The sequence below is a fragment of the Spermophilus citellus genome (genome assembly GCF_964194105.1).
Source record: "Spermophilus citellus genome assembly, chromosome: 4".
In the NCBI taxonomy this organism is placed as follows: Eukaryota; Metazoa; Chordata; class Mammalia; order Rodentia; family Sciuridae; genus Spermophilus; species Spermophilus citellus.
In genome coordinates this window covers 215,955,237-215,973,005 of record NC_138185.1, presented here as the reverse complement: position 1 = coordinate 215,973,005, position 17,769 = coordinate 215,955,237, and the positions used below count along the sequence as shown (strand labels likewise).

At 55.8% G+C, this 17,769-nt stretch overlaps 1 protein-coding gene across 3 annotated transcripts in view; it reads left to right on the top strand.

Annotated features, from left to right (window-relative positions):
- Nucleotides 1-17,769, top strand: part of ITPK1 (inositol-tetrakisphosphate 1-kinase) — a 135,243-nt gene that overhangs the window by 69,730 nt on the left and 47,744 nt on the right. For all 3 annotated transcript variants that reach the window (XM_081289375.1, XM_081289377.1, XM_081289376.1), the window contains one exon: nt 2,059-2,184. In XM_081289375.1, coding sequence (XP_081145501.1) covers nt 2,059-2,184 — 126 coding nt within the window. The remainder of the gene's footprint in view (nt 1-2,058; nt 2,185-17,769) is intronic.

Sequence of the window (17,769 nt, the reverse complement as noted above, 5' to 3'; positions counted from 1 at the left end):
CAGGTTGACTTGTTTCCCTGTAGTGTGGGGACAGGCCCAGGGTGTGTGCCAGCATCACTTGAGTGACCCGCTTCTCTGTGGCTCTCTGGGTCTGGGAATACTAGCCTCTTGTCCTGGTGCCCGTCACAGTGGAACATGGCAGAAGCGGGTGGGTATTCCGAGTGCCCCCCTTCTCTAGCTCATCCCACTGGCTTCTGTACCTTCCTTAAATTCAGGTGTCCGGGGGAGGAGGGTCTGGGGTCTACACACAGAGCCAGGAAGGCCCTGGTGCTCTCCTTTTTTCCAAGGCAGAGACTGAGACTGGGGGATGATGAGCTGGTGGCCTGGCAGGGACTGTACGCGGCCTTGCTGCCCAGCCTCTCTACTTCCAGCTGCCTGGCTAGATTGGCCATTTTTCCTTCCTGGGCTCTTGGTGTCCTGGTCTGGGAGGGTCAGAAGGTTGTCCCCTGGCCCTGGCCTTGCTGTGTGGACCAGCGTGTGCCCGAGTCTCAGAAGATGTCTGGCTGGCCCCTCCCCACGGGTGGGGGGGGGTCAAGTTCTTATTGGGATGTCTGGGGCGCCTCTACATAGAGGTGAGCCCTCAGCATCCTTCCTGCAGAGTTGAGGACGTCAGGAAAGAGCTGCCCGTTCTGAAGTTAATAGAAGGGTTGCGGAGGGACTGTGTGTGGCTAGGTGGAGGAGGGCTGAGAGAGCCGAAAAGGGACAGGGTGCCTCGGAGGGAACAGGAGCAGTGGAGGACAAGGAGACCAAATTTGTCATAGGAGCCATAGAGATGGTGGCCGTTATGGGAGAGGAGCTATGACAGCAACCAGGAGTGCATCTGGAGGGTGGCACGTGGGGACAGGAAGGTGATCACCCAACCTCTTTCCTCTCTGCTGTGTTTGCTGGTGCCCTGACCCGGCCAGAGGACCAGGAGCTAGGTGGTGGCCTGATGACAGCTGCTTGGGGCATGGCTGGCACTGGTCAGAGGGCAGTGGTGGGCGGGGAGGGGGATTGAATGCCAGGCACCACTGTGGGTTCCCGTTTGACTCCCAGCAGCACCACTGTTCCCACCTAGATCTTGGTAGGTCTTTAGTCTGTGCCTCGCTTTCTTCACTTGTGAGATCCTTTCCCGGGTTGCTGGAAATAAACTGGCGCAAACACATAAGCCAGGAGCACACACCTGCTTGGAATGACCCTCCCTAGCTGTTATTTGATTCAGCCTCCATCCTGGAGGAAGCTGCACTTGGGGGTGGGGCTTGTGGCCTCCTCTGGCCTCTTTTGAAGCCATGTGGGGGTCAGCTAGGTGCAAGGCTGACACCACTGCCTCCAAGGGATTGTCCTTGCAGGTGGTGGCCATGTGCCGGCAGCAGACAGCTGGCGGGTCAGGAAGCCTAGAGGCAGGTGCTTCTGGCTCTGGTCAGGTGGTGCTGGCTGTCAGCCCCTAGCTCTGGCTCCCTTGGGGCCTGATCTTCCCAATCCCTGTCCTCTTAAAAAAACAAACACATTCCCAGTGAGCAGGGTGAGCAACCCGGACTTCCAGACAGCCCACACACCTCCGCCAGTCAGGCCAAGCCCAGATCTCGGTATGCAGTGAGTAGCCGCTGTTACTTGAGGCAGCAACTCCTAGATCTGCTGAGACCACCAGCTCTGCTGAGAGTTTTTATAGTTTTGTGGAAGGAATATCCACTTAGATCCAGGGTCGAATCTGCTGTCTGACTTGAGTCATTTTATTGAACCTCTCTGAGCCCTGGTTTCGGTAGGTCGTGGGCTGAAGAGACATGTGTAGTAATGCTTTCTCTAGACGGCCACTCCGCAGCCTACTTGGGTGTGTGGATTTTCTGCCCCTGGGTGCTATGGGGCTTGGGGACCAGAAGTGCAAACACAGAGGCTGCCCTCTAGGAATTAGGAGAGACGAGTTGTGGGGCTCTAGGGGTCTCGTCCTGTCAGTGGGCCCTTAGGAGCTTCGTCCTCTCTGGTATGCTGCAGAGGCTTATGGGTCCCATGGCTTGTGCCTGGGGTAGGTAGTAGGGTGCAGTAGCCTTAGGTGCTGAAGTTGTTCTCTGTGTCCCATTACAGCTGAACCTCAGCCGGCCGATCGAGGAGCAGGGCCCCCTGGACGTCATCATCCACAAGCTGACTGATGTCATCCTTGAAGCCGACCAGAATGACAGCCAGTCCCTGGAGCTGGTGCACAGGTTCCAGGTGAGTGAGGCTGGTGCCACCCAGCGGAGGGGCCTGCAGGAGGCAGAGGAAGGCTCAGGAATGGCTGAGTGCCGTCTGAGGGCTGAAGCAGCCATTTGGATGTGTCATCCACAGAAGTGACTGTGGCACTGGCCGAATGTGGTTTCAAAGGCAGGTACTTCCCTACGAGTGAGGCCTCGGTCTTCTTGGGTGGAGTGTGGAGACTGATGCCGGGCATGGTTGGCACCCTGCCCCTCCTGCCTGTGTAGACATGGCTAGGCCAGAGTGTGGCTGAGTCCAAGTGTGGCCTCTACACCTCACACAGGCACACTGCCCCGACTCGGCATCCAGAAGGGACCCTTTGCTGTGCTTGGAGCGAGGACACCTCTGCGGGCCTTCATGCCAAGGCTTGCCTTGGAGGAGAGCCCCCTCTGCTTGTCACGCTGACCCTGTGTGCTCCTGGATGCACACGGCTCAGCTGTTCCCTGCTCCCCACCCATTTCCCTAGTAGCCTCCTTTTTTGTGTGGACAGATGTGATTCTTTCCTCTAGAAAATGGCTCAGGGGTCACAAGAAACAAAGTCACATTATCCATGTAAAGCACTGAAACAGTGGGTGTCCTCGGCCTCCCCAGAGAGACGGGTGCCTGAGCTAGCACTTTCCTTATGTGATAATTGGAGAGGTGACATCGTTTCTTTCTGTCAGAACAAAGAGGCTCTTGTCACATAATAGCCATCCTGCTGACCACGTTCTTCTCTCCCACGTGTTCAGGGTCGGTGGCCTCAGCCTCCCTCGCTTCCCATGGCTCCCACCCACTCCCTTGGCCGCTCCTTGCTGCAGAGCCCACTTCCCACCTGGGAGTGATGGGGACACAGTGGCAGCTGCTCACAGCCTCCCATGTCTTGGGGGTGGCAGGCAAGGTGGGGTTTGTCCCTGTGTTGTGCTCTCCAGGGCCTCTGCTCTTCCAGCAGCTGGATGTCCTTCCTGTGTGCTAGACTCCTGTCCTTTCCTAGGGCTGAAGCCATGGGAAAGGTGACTTGTGGAGCCTCAGTTTTCTCAATTGTGAGTTTCTTATTTTTCTTATTTCCACTCCTCCCGTTGGTCAGGAGGCCATATGAAGGGAGGTGTGAAGTCACTGTGCTTAGCCCACCACACGCCCATGAGTTCCTGCTGCACTCTGGGAGCTCTTCCCAGCAGTGGGGTGAAGACACGATCCACTGCTTGTCCAGGCCCTGTCCCGTAGCAGGGCTGGGCTGAGATGATGCACTCCTGTGTCCATTTTATCTCTGTAGCCCCTCAGGGCATGGTTCCCCAGCCCTGCTTTCCAAGCCCAGGAGACTGAAGCTTGGAAGCATGCACAGTGCACCCATAGGGACTGGGCAGAGCCAGGGTTCAGTCTTGGCTGTGTGTTCCTACAATTGTGGCATTTATGCTACCTCTTGAGTCCTGGTCTCTATCACCATCCGGGGTGCAACCCCAGCTGGTGGCCAGCAAAGCAGGGCTCTTCCTTGTCCCTGAGCTGTCTCCAGGAGGCTTCCAGGTGTCAGCTAGTGCTGCCTCAGGCGACAGTGTGGGGAGCACGGCTGAGCCTGGCAGCTGCATAGACCTTTGGGACAGGGATTCCTACTGAATCCCTCTGAAGGATGATGGTCGTGCAGGGACCTGCTGAGCAGCTCCATTTGTAAGGCTGGGCGATGTGTAGTGAGAGCAGTTGTGACAGCAGGAAGCTCACAGAGCAGCCACGGGGCACCAGGCCCTGTTCTAAAGCACTTTGTGCACATTGGCGGGTCTGCTGTCGAGCAGCAGGCTACTCTTATTTCCAATGTGAGCGAGGAATGGGTGGAGGAAGGTTGGGTGGCTTCTCAAGTCGCCATCGTTAGAAAGTGGTGACTGGGGTCTGAACTGTGTCGCTGGCTGGACCCCACTCTCCCCCACCTGCCAGACTCCACAGCAGACTCTGGACACATTGCCCGGTCAGTGCCCCCAGCATCAGTTTCCTTGTCATTAGAATGAGGTGCTGGTGGCTCCTCCTTCCTGGGACAGGCAACAGTGTGTGGGAAAGTGCTGGTACTTGGGATAGCTGTGGCCTTCCTACTGTTGGTACTTTAGTTGGTAACATCAAGGGTCCCTGGAGTCACGGAATAGCTATTCCATCCTCATTGCCCCAGACACCCTGAACTTTCAGCCCAGGGCAGGCGATTGCAAACAGCCGTGAGAGCTGCCTTCTGTGTACCTGCTGTGGGCAGAGAGGACACATATCAGGGGGGGCGGGATGTGCAGCTTAAGGCTACCAGGTACAGTGGGGGTCTTGGCTGGGTCTCCAGGTCTGTCCCTTCCAGGGTACACACCCAGTGGTCCTCAGCAGGATAGTGACCTCATGCAAGCTTTCCAGCCCCAGCATTTCTGGGATGAATTTTCATTCATCGTGGGTTTCAGTGAGTAGTCAGATGTCTGATAAGGCCAAGAAGTTTCCTCCTTTGTGAGAACAGTCCCTTAGGGAAGAGTGTGCTCCTGTGCTCTCCAGAGGACTCAGAGGGGAGGAGCCAGCAGCAGGTGAGAGAGTCCGGCAGCTCCAGGGCCAGGACACAGGGGAGGCTTTTGCTGACACGTCGTCGTCCCCTGCCACTGACTGACAGAGGCATAGGCTCAGAGCCGGGTCATGTGAACTCAGGGATGACCCTTGACCTTGACCATGCCCTTTGTTTTCAGAGTCTGTTCGAATGTTCTTTCTTGAGACGTGAATGAGGAGGTGTTGGTGTGGCTTGTGGAATGGGGGGAGCCGGGAGGCCACGATCAGAGGCAGTGGACTTCAGGAGCAGGAAGCAGACCTGGGGCATGGACCTGCAAAGCAGCCCCACCCTGCCTTTCCTGGTGAGCAGAAAAAGCAGAGTTAGATGCTCTGCCTGAAGGGCCTTCTCCCAAGATAGTGTCCAGGTCCCTGGGGAAGGGTTTGGAACTGTGTGCAAAGATCAAGTTTCTGAGCCAGTCCTGACAACCATGGAGCCTTCTGCTGTGGGATGCTCCTGTCCACCTGAGCCCCTGAGAAGTTGAGCTGAGAGCCCAGGTGGATAGGTGGGGATCTGAGCCTGGTTATCAGATACAGGCTGGTGTGCTGCCATGGATCATTAAAGTTCCTTGTTATGGAAACACCCAGTCTGCTTTTTTCTTCCAATTTTGATTAGTCTCACAATGGCTTGGCCTGGACAGTCACTGGGATGATTCAGTTGGTTTTCTACTCCAAGACTCGTGTGAACCAGCAGCCTGGTGCCACCACGGCTCTGCTTGAGATTTGGTTATCAGTGTGCAGCGCTGGGCAAAGGTCCCTTGGTGACCCTGCCTACATGGGCAAGTGGGGCTGGCCAGACCCCAGGGGCCTCCTGGCCTCTCCAGCAGCTTTCTCAGGGAGCAGCAGGAACCTCCTGCTCACTGACCTTCCCAGCACTGCCTGCCAGGTGTGGGAGGGCGCCCCTCCTCTTCTGCCACACCTTCCAGCCCCAGAAGGGTCATTATGCTGACTGCGATCTGCAGGGCCTGGGGATCCTCCTGGGGTTTTCTTGAATGAACCTGGGGAAGGAGGTTGGGTCCAGGTTGAGGCTTCTTGGACCCATCTTACTCAGCTGGAGGGACGTTTGTTGTCCCCGGTGTTCCTGGAGCCCAAGTCTCGCGCACACCCTGGGGCTGCTTGCTGATTGCCATTGCTCTGAGTGCCCAGCCAGAGGGAGGCCAGGGCTGCTGGGGATTGTTCTCATAGCCCGAGCCACGCACTGGGAAAGCACCCTTGTCACAGTGCGGACTGGCTTAGCTTTCCTGTTGTGGTGTCATCAAAGACCAGGACTGTTACTGTGGCCTATGGGTCTGAGTGGCCTGACCACAAGCCTCCCTATGTCCCCTGCTCTGTGCTTGTTGTGCTGGCCCTTCCACAACAGCTGTGGAGCCTGTCCTGCCCAGTGTCTTTGCACAGTGGTTCCTTCACCTGGGCGCCACTTCCCAAGGGGCATCTTCTCTGATGATTGACACAGCTCCTGTCCTTGTCCCTCCTGACTTCGCACTTTTCCTTCAGGCCATTTGAAAGTCAGTTATTCCTCCTCAGTTGCCACCATCCATCCCTCACTGGGCAGGGGTTGTGCCTGCTCCCAGCACCTGGTGTGCCTGGCTGCTGCCCTTGGTGCCTGGTACCCTGGCTACGAGAATGTGTGTGTTAGGAGTCATGTGTCAGCTTCCCATTGCTGTTACACATCTGAGAAAGGCAGCTTTAAGGAGGAAAGGTTTATTTTGGCTCACGGGCTCAGAGATGTTGGTCTGTGGTCACTTGGCTCTTGGTTCTGGTCCTGTGGTGAGTCAGGACATCTTGGTGGGGAGCACATGATGGAGCAGAGCTTCTTAGACTCCAGGAAGAGAGAGCATGCTTGCTTGCTGTGTAACAGAGTCCCGTCCAGAGTCACTGTGGAAGGGCCTGAACCCCCTGTGGGTGGGGCTGGCTGAGCGCCGAGCCCTGACATTCAGCCATTCCCAAGCGTTCCTTCTCAGAGCACTGCTGCGCCGGGGACTGAGACTTCACCACATGGGCAGAAGTGCCTGCAGGGTGCTGGCCTTGAGCTGGTGAGCCTTGTGCAGGGCACCTGATAGCCTAGGTGGGGGACTAGGAGCATGGTGTGTGCCCAGTAGTTGTGCATGGGGATGTCCTGGCAGGGCCAGAGCTCCTCATGCCAGGTGTGGGGCGTGGCCTCTGTTCTATAGGAGAGTCGGGACAGGATGGCAGGTTTAACTGGCAGAGACAGGATCTGCCCAGGAGGGGGACCTGCCATGCAAAAGGAGCAGGTGGGGACCCCCAAAGGCAGCCATGACTGGTGTTGAAGATGAAGAGGGAGCTCCTGCCTTGTGGCCCAGTATCACCTGTCCTCAGCTCAGTGTCCTGTGATCCTGAGTGTCCCCTTTCTCAGCCACAGTGGCAGGACAGAGTCCCACTCCCTCTCAGGTCTCTGTCAGTGTTCAGTTGTGTGAAATGGGTCTAGGAAGGGGGCCCCTTACCTGTCCCCAGGGATGCAGGAATCGCTCACACACTTGGCTGTTTGGTTCTTTACTAGCGTTTACCTGAAAGAAGCAGCATTTACTCAGCCTTGGTACTGCCATCAGCCAGGGGACAGGAAGGGGTGGGGCAGGGCAAGGGCAGGAGCCTCTGGTGCCTCCCTGCAGGACGGGTTCCTCTGGAGGGGTGGAGGGCATGGCCTTCAGGCCCTTCCTGCTGTGACTCAGGTGAGGCCTAGCTTCATTGCACCCAGGGCTGCCCATATTAGCTTGAGACTCAAGGCCACGCCTGTCAGGGACCTTGGCCTGAGCGGCCCGCCGGCAGGTCTCTGTGGCAGGACAGTATGGAGGTGAAGCTCAGAATGGCTCTCGGTTTCTGACTGGCAGAACTGGGGACTCTCACACCACCTGGCCCAGAGCGCCTGTGGCCTCTGTGGAGTAGGACCACCTGCTGCAGGCACCAAGTACCCCACAGCTCCTGTCCTCCTTCACAGGGTGTCGTGAGCATCAAACAGGTGGACATATGCAGTGCCCTTAGAACAGCACCTGGTGCAGGGCGAGTGCTGCGTGCATGCGTGCGTGTGCACACGTCTGTGTGAGTGCTGACCACCCTTCCTTTTAGTGTCTGGGCTGTGCTGGTGTGTGCAAGGCACCCCCACACAGGCTTGGCACTTGAGTACTGGGTCACACACCTAACATCACCGTTAGTACGGTGGCAGTAGCAGTACTCCTGGCCTTATCTGTGGCTCCAGCTGACTCGAGGGTTCTCATTTGTAGTTGGAGTTGATGAGGTGGTGAGTTTGAAAGTGTCCCCAAATGGGAAGAGGTGTGTTGTGAGGAGGGCAGCTGAATGTGGAGTGGCAGCCTGAGACTCATGGCTGGGCCAGGGTCAGGGACGTGGCTGCCACCCCTGGCTCTGCTCCTCTCCAGCCAGCCAACCCGCACTCCACAGGGAATATGCAGGCTGGCATGTGAGACAGGGACACTGGGAGCAGCCCTGTCCAGCCCCAGGGCTGCCTCCCTGAGCATGGCCATCACTCCCAAGGCCACAGGTCAGCTTTGCCCCCACCCTTGGGGCTCAGACATGATTGCACCACTGCATTGAATCCATGCTGTCACCCGGTGCTCGCTGATTATTGGGGAGGGGGGCAGGGAGGGGAGACAGTTTTGGCTGTTCTGGGTCCTTGGATCTGGTTAGGAAGATGGCGTCTGAACCTCGAGATGTTTCACAACTCCCAGAATCTAGTGGGTCTCTGTTGGCTTGCCTGTGGGCTGTGGGGTCAGAGCTAGGGTCCCAGTGGAGGGTTTGGGTTGTCGCCACAGAGCAGTGGGAGACCTTGATGGAGTGTCTGCCATGTGGCCTACTCTACCTTGGGCCAGCAACTGAGGGACCATTCCCACCCAGCTGGCTTGAAGGTCAGTATTCACCTGAGGAAGAGGTTGTCACCTGAACCACCTCTGACACGGCTGGTGTCATGCAGTGACAAAATGTTGGCTGTCGGGTGCCATGGGAGGTGGAACTGGGACATCTCGGCCTCAGAGAAAGATCCGTGTCTTGGGGTGACTGCAAGGTCAGCCTTGAGGAGCCTGCTGCCCTGGGTCACAGACCATTCCTCTCATGGTGGAGACGGCCACACAATCTGCCCATTGTGTACTGAGACCTTGCCAGGCCAAGCGGGTGGGGCCTGGAATCACTCTTCCTGCTGCTGGACTTGTGATCATTTAGCGCCCTAGGCTGGCTGCAGGCACTTTCCCATGCCGAGAGGAAGCCTGGACCCCAGGCAGACCTGCTACCCATTACTCCCCAGGGTCAGGGATGATCTTGGTGCAGCCCAGGTGGTGGGTGGCTGGAGAGGGTGCCCTGAAGCCTGAGCCCAGGCCAGCTTGCTGTGTGTGTGTGGACAGTGTTTTGCAGCTCAGAGCATGTTGGGTTTCAGAAATAGAAATGGTTATTAATACATTTCCCGAAGTTGTAGAAAGAACTTCTGTGCACGTTTTCTTTACATTTCCTAGTTTTATTGATCTCTTTGGATAATTCTGTGTTGTTAGGGGTTGCCCTCTGCCATCTAGAATGTTTGGTGGCCTGCCTGGCTTCTGTGGATTCTACCCACTGGAGGCTAGTAGTGCGCTTTCCTCATGCCTCTGTTTTGACCACAATGGCTCCAGATGTGCAGATGTTGGCTGGCACCCCTGGTTGAACGCTGCTGTGCTTTTTTTTTTTTTTTTTTGCTGCGCTAGGGATTGAACCCAGGGCCTTGTGCATGCGAGGCAAGCGCTCTACCAACTGAGCTATATCCCCAGCCCCCCGCTATGCTTCTTGAGGGAGGACTCCAGCATCCCTGAGAGCCAGGGTGGCCCGGAGAGTTGCTCCTATCACAGGCATCCATGCTGGGGCCCCACGCATCAGGCTTCAGCATTGGGATCTCAGCCCATCTTGGGCTTCTTTTCATCTGTAACGCTGGCAGCAGAAAGGGCACCCTGTTTTCCATTTTCCTCCTGGGTTGTGTTGAGACGTGACTTCCTGACTTGTTTCTATGCTGCCTGTGTCGGCTGCATGCTACAATAAAGCCCAGTGTGGTTTCCTTGAACTTCACGTAGTGAGTCACATTGCCACCTCAAGCCAAGAGTACAGCTAGCTGGTAAATTACATGCTGCTGCTCTGCTGACCTTGGTCATCTGAGGATGGACAGAGGACGTCCTCAGAGCTCCTAACTGTGCATCTGTGCAAGGTGGGTCTCTGCTCCCTGCTTTAGGCCTCCACACCCCGTGCTCTCAGTCTCCCCATAGATTGGCGAGATCATTCATCAACTATTAGGTCCACTCAGTTGTTCATTCAGCAGATCTTAGCTGAGCACTCTACGTGCCAGGAATCATAAGACTTGCAGATGCAACAATAAATAGGTCAGGTGGACATAGTCCCTGACTTTGTTGTATTCACGTGTGAGCATGTTGGGGAACAGGGACGAAGCAGACAAAACACCAGTGTACTGAAGAGAAATAACACAGCCTCAGTTACGTGAAGAACTTGGAGGAAAGAAGTCAGGGTTGTGGCAGTGGGAGGTTCTCGACACTGGTCCTCCCTGGGGAGCTGACACTTGAGCTGAGGCCTGAAAAGATGGGACAGAGCCCGTCCTGGTAAGGGGAGACTTGGGCAGGTGGAGGGGAGGGCCTATGGGAGACCCTTTGGAGGGCAAGTTGCAGAGACCCAGGATCTGGAAGACCTGTTGTGGCTGAGCATAGTCCGCAGTGGGCTGGAGGGAAGGCAGGGCCCAGATTGACCCTGTACTATGGTATCTGAGGAGTTGTGGGCAGCTCCTTTGGACAAGTGACATCACGCCATGTCCTCTCTCTGATGACCCTGATTGAACCACAAAGTGCCATTTTCTACTTTCTACACTCTGAGGAGGAAGAGGCCTTGGGCCGTGGCGGGGATCGGTGGCAGGCTGCTGCCTCCCTGGGAGCTTGCTGCTGCTGGCTAGGGGAGGCCACCGAGGGCGGCAGCGCTCCTGGCTGCAGCACATCTCTCGCTGCAGCACATCTCTCTGTTTCCATCAGCCAGAGCCTGCTGGGACCTGGGAGGTCTGGGTGGTTGTGCGCAGAGGTGTGGAGCCTGGCCCTGGGGCCTGAGAGACCCTTGGCTGTCCCAGAGTTCAGCGCACCATTGACTGCACACAATTCCAGTTAGTGATCTCCCCACCCCCGCCCCAAGCAGGGAATCCCTGCGGCCTGGCTGTGTGTCTGCTTGTGAACCGGTCCAAGCCCTGGGTGAATAGGGTAGGGGAGCCTGTGGCTGCCAGGAGGTCTCTGCTGGGGAACCAGCAGATGTGGGCCGTGGGCAAGGGTGGGGGCAGGGGTTCCCCCTGGCATGGGCTCCCCCTGGCATGGGAGTATGTAGGAATGAAGGACTGCTGCTGTGGGGCACACTCAGTATGACCTGGGACCAGGCTCCCCTTTCCTGTCTTCTTCGCCTGGCACAGCTGTTGGCTGTGACAGTGCCCAGGTGACCACTGAGACCCTTGCAGCCCTGACGGCCTGTGGTCTACGAGTGAACAACCCATGGCCTCCGTTCTGTGAGGTCATGCTGCCCCAGGCCCACGCCAGTGTCGCACCCGGCCCTTGCAGGTTCTACAGGCCGCGTGTGGTCTCAGTCTCCTAGTCATCTGGAGGACCTGATTAGTTCTGTGCCCAGTGCTGGGAGAGAGAGCACCGGACATCCGTCAGGTGAATAGCCTAGGCCGTTGCCTTGCCCTTCTCTCGCCAGAGAGGGTGGGAGCAGTTTATAAGTTCAGCGCTGGGCTCCGGGAACAGAAGGGAGGTATTGTTTTCACTGGGGTCCTGGGGGTGGGGAGGGATCTGCTGACTCAAAATAATAGCCTTCAGTTCCTGCCCAGCCTCCCCGTCCACACAGGGTTAGCTTTCGGCTGGAGCAACATTTTTCCTGGGCTTTTCTCTGGCTCTTTAACACCAGTCTCTCCCCTACAGCCCGATTCTCCCAGTCCAAGCTCACACTGCTCACAGGTGGCCGAGGGTGGTTTGTGACATGGTGATGCCTCAGGCCACTTGGGTGGTGACCTAGGTGGCAGTTGGGGCTCGCCTCTTTCTTTGGGCTAGGGGTGCCTGTGCGCGGGAGGCCCTGCTGTCCTCCTGGGTGCTCAGGCCCCAGTCCTGTGCCTTCCCTCATTTGGAATGGAGGTCCCCCCACCTGCTGGTGGCATTTATTCTGGAGGCAGGGCCTGTTGCTCCAACCTCCCCAGGGCCTTTTGAGTCCTTTCCTCTAAGGCAGTTCTCTTTGCCACCTGGAAAGTGACATGCTATTGGTGGCTTCTAAGAAAATGTCCTGTGCCCTTCCTGGACGTCCCTGCGCTCCACTCATCTTTTCCAGCTGAGTCTTACAGAGACTGATGCCGAGGGCCCTTAGACATGGATTTCCTGGTGGCATCTGTGTGGTCCTAGGTGGCAGCTCTGGTTTGGGGGACTCTGTACATGGAACACATTCCTGACTGGGGTCTCTCTCCTGTCCTGCTGCCCCGCCAACCTGTTTCCCTTTGGGCAGCCATTGGCTTCAGGGGCTGTGAGCCTTCTCAAGGCTTCTGGGTGCTGAATATGGTCTCCCTTTGCCACGCAGACCCACTGGCCTGGGAAGTGGCTGGGCGTTGGCCCCCACAGCGCCCTCTGCCTTTCAGCAGTGCCTTGAACGGCCTTAGCCACCTTTGCTAACAAGGCTCTGCCAGCGAGCACTTAGAATGTCTCTGATCACATTTTAGAAGCATGTCCTAGCGACCACCCAGCAACACATGAGGAGTGAACCCCAGGGGTAGAACTGCCGAGTTCGCACATTGTTTATTTTGGCTGTGACCTGGTTTCCTCCATACAACCTATACGGGTTCTGCACCTGCCTTCCATGTGCTGCCTCCTCTGTTTCTGAATATCTTATGTTGGCCCAGAATTGCCATGTGTCAGAGGGGACCAGGTCCCTCCAGTCTCTTCTCTTGCCTGTTGGTTATACCTCTGGGCACTCAAGGCCCCAGAAAGGGCATTGCTGGCCTCATCAGCTTGTCTGGGCCACCTTGCTCCTGACTGTGCTCCCTCATTCAGCTGGCCTCTATTCCACCCCTGTGCTGTTGGAGTCTGGCCACCCCAGCCTGAGCTCCCAGGTTAGTAAGGGGGCTGAGGAGCAAACAGGCCTGGGGTACATGGTGGTTTTCTTTTCAGCTCTACCAAATCAGAGACGGTATTGTGCTCAGGGTCAAGGCAGCCTGTCAATTCTGCCTGAACAGTGAAGCCCAGCACACATGCCCAGCACTGGCCTGACGCACTGCCAAGACCTCATCTGTTCGAAGTTCCATCCCATGGTCTTGCAGACTGTTGGACTGGTCACTTTGTAACTGAGAGCTGTCCCTGTCATCCTGCAGCCAAGGACCCTATTGCTTTAGGATCAAGTCCAGACTCTTGGGTTGGTTTGTCTCCAACTGTTTCTCCTGCCCTTGGCCTATTTAACCTTCCCTTTTGAGACTTATGTCTACTCCAGCTGTGAGCCTCCTTACAGGTCCTCAGGCGTGCTAGGGTGCCTTTCCCTAGGGCTCTGCTTTAGCTGTCCCCTCTGCTTGGAGTGCCCTTTCTCCAGGCCCATGTCCATTACCCTCTGTGGTTCAAAAACAGTGACCTTAGGAAACTTCCTCCCCCCCAACCCTAATGACCAGATTACTTCCCCAGCCCAGTGCATCCCTCGTGTCAACCCTCCAGACCCTGTCACCACCACCCCCTGCACCCTAGCACATCTGCCACTCAGCAGACCCCCGGAGGGTGGTCAGCATTTACATCCAGACACATGCTCACATTCACATGCATGCACCATCACATGTTCACATGCATGCTCACACCCTTGCACACCCATGCACATTTACACACACATTTACACACACGTGTGTGCACACACACAGGCTGGTCTTGTGTGCTCTGGAGACCTCAGACGGTGTTCAGACACGAGAAGTCTCTCCAGAATACAGCTGAGGGTTGGCTGAGGCTAGAGTGTCATGGGGAAGCTCAGCTCTCCCAAGGAGCCACTGTAGGAAAGTCGGGAAGTGGGCAGTGAGAAAAGACCTTAGCCTGCCAGGACTGAAGCCAGGGGAGAAGAGATATGGGGGACAGTCTCAGGGTTGGTCGTGCCTGGGCTAGTGACTGGTCTACCATCCCTGGCAGAGCTGTGGCCTGTCCCCAGGGCATGCTTGTCTGCCTGCTGCCACCCTCCCAGTATGGCATTTGCCTGGCTGGCCACAGGTGACAGGGACCTGTGCTGTGTGAGCTCCGAAGGCTGCGGCCCTGGCTCCTGCAGTGCTCCAGCCTGACCCAGCTCAGGGGCCCAAGAGCTTTTTGTTTGTGCGGTCATCACATCCCAGAACTGGAGCACCTAGGGAGGAGGAGGCAGAAAGGACATGGTGGGTTCTCTCGCCCTCATTGTGCAGATGGGAGAACTGACGGCGGTGCAAAGTGGCTTCTGGAAGCACATGTGGCTGCTCCAGGACTTCAGCCCATTCTAGCCTCAGCTTGCACATTGCCTTGTGTGGGGATTGGGTGGGGCCAGGCCCAGGCCACACTGCAGAGCAGGTCTGGCACCCAGATTGTGCTGTTCAGGCCAGGGCTTCCTTTTTAGAAAAAAATTTATTGAAGTGTAACACATGCATGAAAAGTGTAGATCTCTAAATAAGCTTGGTGGGTTTCCACCAACCAGGCCCACTGTGTACTGCTCTGGATTGGGTAGTGCAGAGCTGCCCACCCCTCCCAGCAACTCGGGCTCCCTGCTGTGCTCTGCTCTTCCTCCCCCACCCCCACCCCACCCTTTTTTGTTTTTTAACCGCCAGGACTGCAATACCTCAGTTTGAGAAGCCTGTCAAAACCCCCTGCATCTCCTGCCTTCTGCATGTGGCCCTTGCACAGAATTGGCAGCCAGGCTCTGTGTTGGTTCCTTTTGCTGGGTAACAAGTTACCTCAAATGTGGCAGCTAAAAGGCAGATGTTTACCATCTCTGTAGGCCGGACACACTGGTGCTGGCCAGGGTTGCATCTCGTCTGAGGCTTGACCAGGGGATTTGCTTCTATCAGGTTGTCTGCAGAATCTGTTTCCAGGAGGGTGGGGTCTTGTCTACTATAGTGTGAACATCTGTAGTTTGGAAGCATGTCGCAGGCCTCACCCTTACTCTGGGGGAGATCATAAACTAGAGCCAGGTGGTCATGGAGCTGGATGGTCTGGTGGGAGGGAAACCCTTCCTTGGCCTGTGGCCACACTACCTGTGTGGAGTGTCTGCCCTCTCTCATAACATCCTTCTGTCCATGGTGGGGTCAGGAACCTTCGTTTCTGGGAGGAAAGAAGGAAGCTGGTCACCATACCAAGAGACAGCCTCCGACATACTTGAAGTTCTCTAATCCTTGCTCTGCAGTGTCTTCTGACCTGGCCCCCACATCGCTGTGGGGGTTCTTCTAAGACTCGCCTCCGGTCCTGCATTGCTCCTGCAGTTTCCCTGTGGCTCCCTTCAGCCTTCAGGTCCCCATGCAGCGTGCCTACTGAGGCCAGCAGTCTGGCACTTGGCTCATGGCCCTGTGTGAGGCACCTTGGCTGCCCTGGAGAGTTGAAGCTCCCTGCAGGCAGCAGGGCAGGCTTGCTCAGGTGAGCTTGCATCAGCTGCCATGTGGGTGCCCAAGAGATGTGACTGTCTAGAGGGCCACCTCTCCTGGAGCAGACCCCTGGAGACCTCTGCAGAGGAGATCCGTTCTCCAAGCCTGCAGGAGGTCTGGACAGCTCCGTCTTCCTCTCTCCCTTGTCCCCTTGCTGGCTCTGGCTCCAGTCCTCTGCCTGCTGCTGCAGACCTGCCTGACCTGCTTGTGCACAGAGTGCTTCAGTATTTCAGTTTCAAACAGTCTTCGTCTTCCTGAGGTTTAAAGGCACTTTAGCCACGTTACCTGTGTTTCAGTGGGTGATGAGATGCACCACAGAGGCCTCAGCTTGACATCGTCATGGTTGATTTTGAATCCTGGCAAAACCCCAGCTAGTTATTTTTGACCTTGAACCAGTCACTTCACCTTTCAGGGACTTGATTTTTTAATTTGTAAAATGGGAATAAATGGATGTTTGCTCTGTAGACCACAAGGTTGGCCTGAGAGCCAGATGCAGTATTTTGGGTGTCTGCCTCATGAAAACCAGGAATGGTGCTGTACTTGCCCCCACATTGGGTCATCAAGATGACCTAAGACATGCATGCCTGAGGAGCTGTTCTGTGGTCCGTAGATACCTACCACAGCTAGGTATCTAGCACAGGAAGTGAACAGCAGTGCACATAAACCCTTACACAGGCTGCTCACAGCAAGGTTATTTGTAACAGCCAAAAAGTGGAAACCAACCAAATATCTTTCAAGTGATGAATAGATAAACAAAGCGTGGTGCATTCATAACATAAAATATTTGGTCATAAAGAGAAATGAGATGTTGAATCTTTCTGTGTGAAGTATGAATGAATCTTGAAAACATTTGAAAGCAAAAGAAGCCAGTCACAAAAAACCACATATTTTGATTCTATTTATATGAACTGCCCAGAATAGGCCGATCTATAGAGACAGAAAGTAGATCCATGATTTCCGGGGCTGGGAGGAATGCAGACGTTGAAACTGATAGAAAAGGGTGTGGGGTTTCCTTTTGAGATAATAAAAATATTTTAAATTGTGCCAATTATTGCACAACTCTGTTAATATGCCAAAGCCCTGAAATTGTAAACTTTAAGTGGGTAAATTGCATGGCATGTGAATTACATCTCAATAAAGTTCTAGAAGGTATGAACTATTGCAGTCTCCATTTCACAGGTGAGGCCCAAACTTAGGGAGGCCCAGAATGGCATGTGAGGAAGGTGAGAGGCCTGGTGGCCCCGGCTCCTTGGCCTGTCTGCTTTTGGCAGCACTGCCCCGCTCCGAGAGAAGGGGGTGGCCCCTTTCCTACCTCCCAGCTGCCCCTTTCCCCAGATGAGAGCTTCCCAGCCCTGGATGGAGGTCTCCCGAGCCCCGTGGGCAGGCCTTCTACTCCAGGGTCATTAGTGGAAGGTGGAACTGGCCACTGGTGAGGAGTTTGGGCCCAGCAGAACCACAGCTGGGGACCTTGTCTCTGACCAAAACCTGTCAGCTCTCAGGGTCCTGAGGGAGACGGGAGAGTCCTGCCACTCTCTCAGTGCTGTCGAGGGGCCCACAAGCCTGTGAGGTGCTTCAAAACCTGTAGGGGCTTCAGGGTGTGCCCAGGGTTCCTCCCAGCACCCGGCTGGGTCAGTGCCTGGGCATCTCTGCCAGGCAAGGTCGCATACAGGTCCTGCTGCTCAAAGCCAGGCCTTTGACTCACGGAGTCTCTGTTCTGGTGATGTCTAGTTGTCCAGCCTTTCCTTCTCTGGCTGTTTACTGCAAGGTCCCAAAGATCTTTGCCATTGTTTTCTTCTAAGAGTTTTATAGTTTTAATTCTTAATCTTAGGACTAATCTTTTATATTAAAAGAAGTGGTGCTCAAAAACCATTTCATCCAGCATGGTGCCTATAGCAAGCCCAGCGTAAGCACCAGCTCGTTTGTTTTTAAGTTGTCCCTGGTGATTGCTATGATTATTTTTACCATGATTATTATTCTTTTGTGCTTCCCATCTGAATAGCTGCCTCCTGTTCCTTCTAGAAAGATAGTGCTGGTGTTCACATCCAGTCTGGCACAACCAGGGGTGGGGGGTAGGAGAAGGGGAGGACCTAGTTGCCCCTTGCCCAGTTTTTGCAGACTTCATTTTAGAAAGGAGTCACGTGGGTGAGGAGAGAGCGAGCTGCAAGCTATTCTAGGGCCACGCCGCAGCTTAGCCCCCAGCTTGGGTTCAGGCTCCTTCCCTCTGCACTCACCTGCTTCTCCCTCTACTCCCTGCCCCTCCTGAGAATCCAGAGGGCAAACACCCCCAGTGAGGACCTCTCCTGCCTCTGGGAGGAGCGGGTGACCCCTTCTGCCTGTGTGGTAGACTTGGTGGTATGGTGGGTTGGTGGACTCCTCTGCCTGGCCACACTGTCCCTGGAGGGCACAGGCTGGGC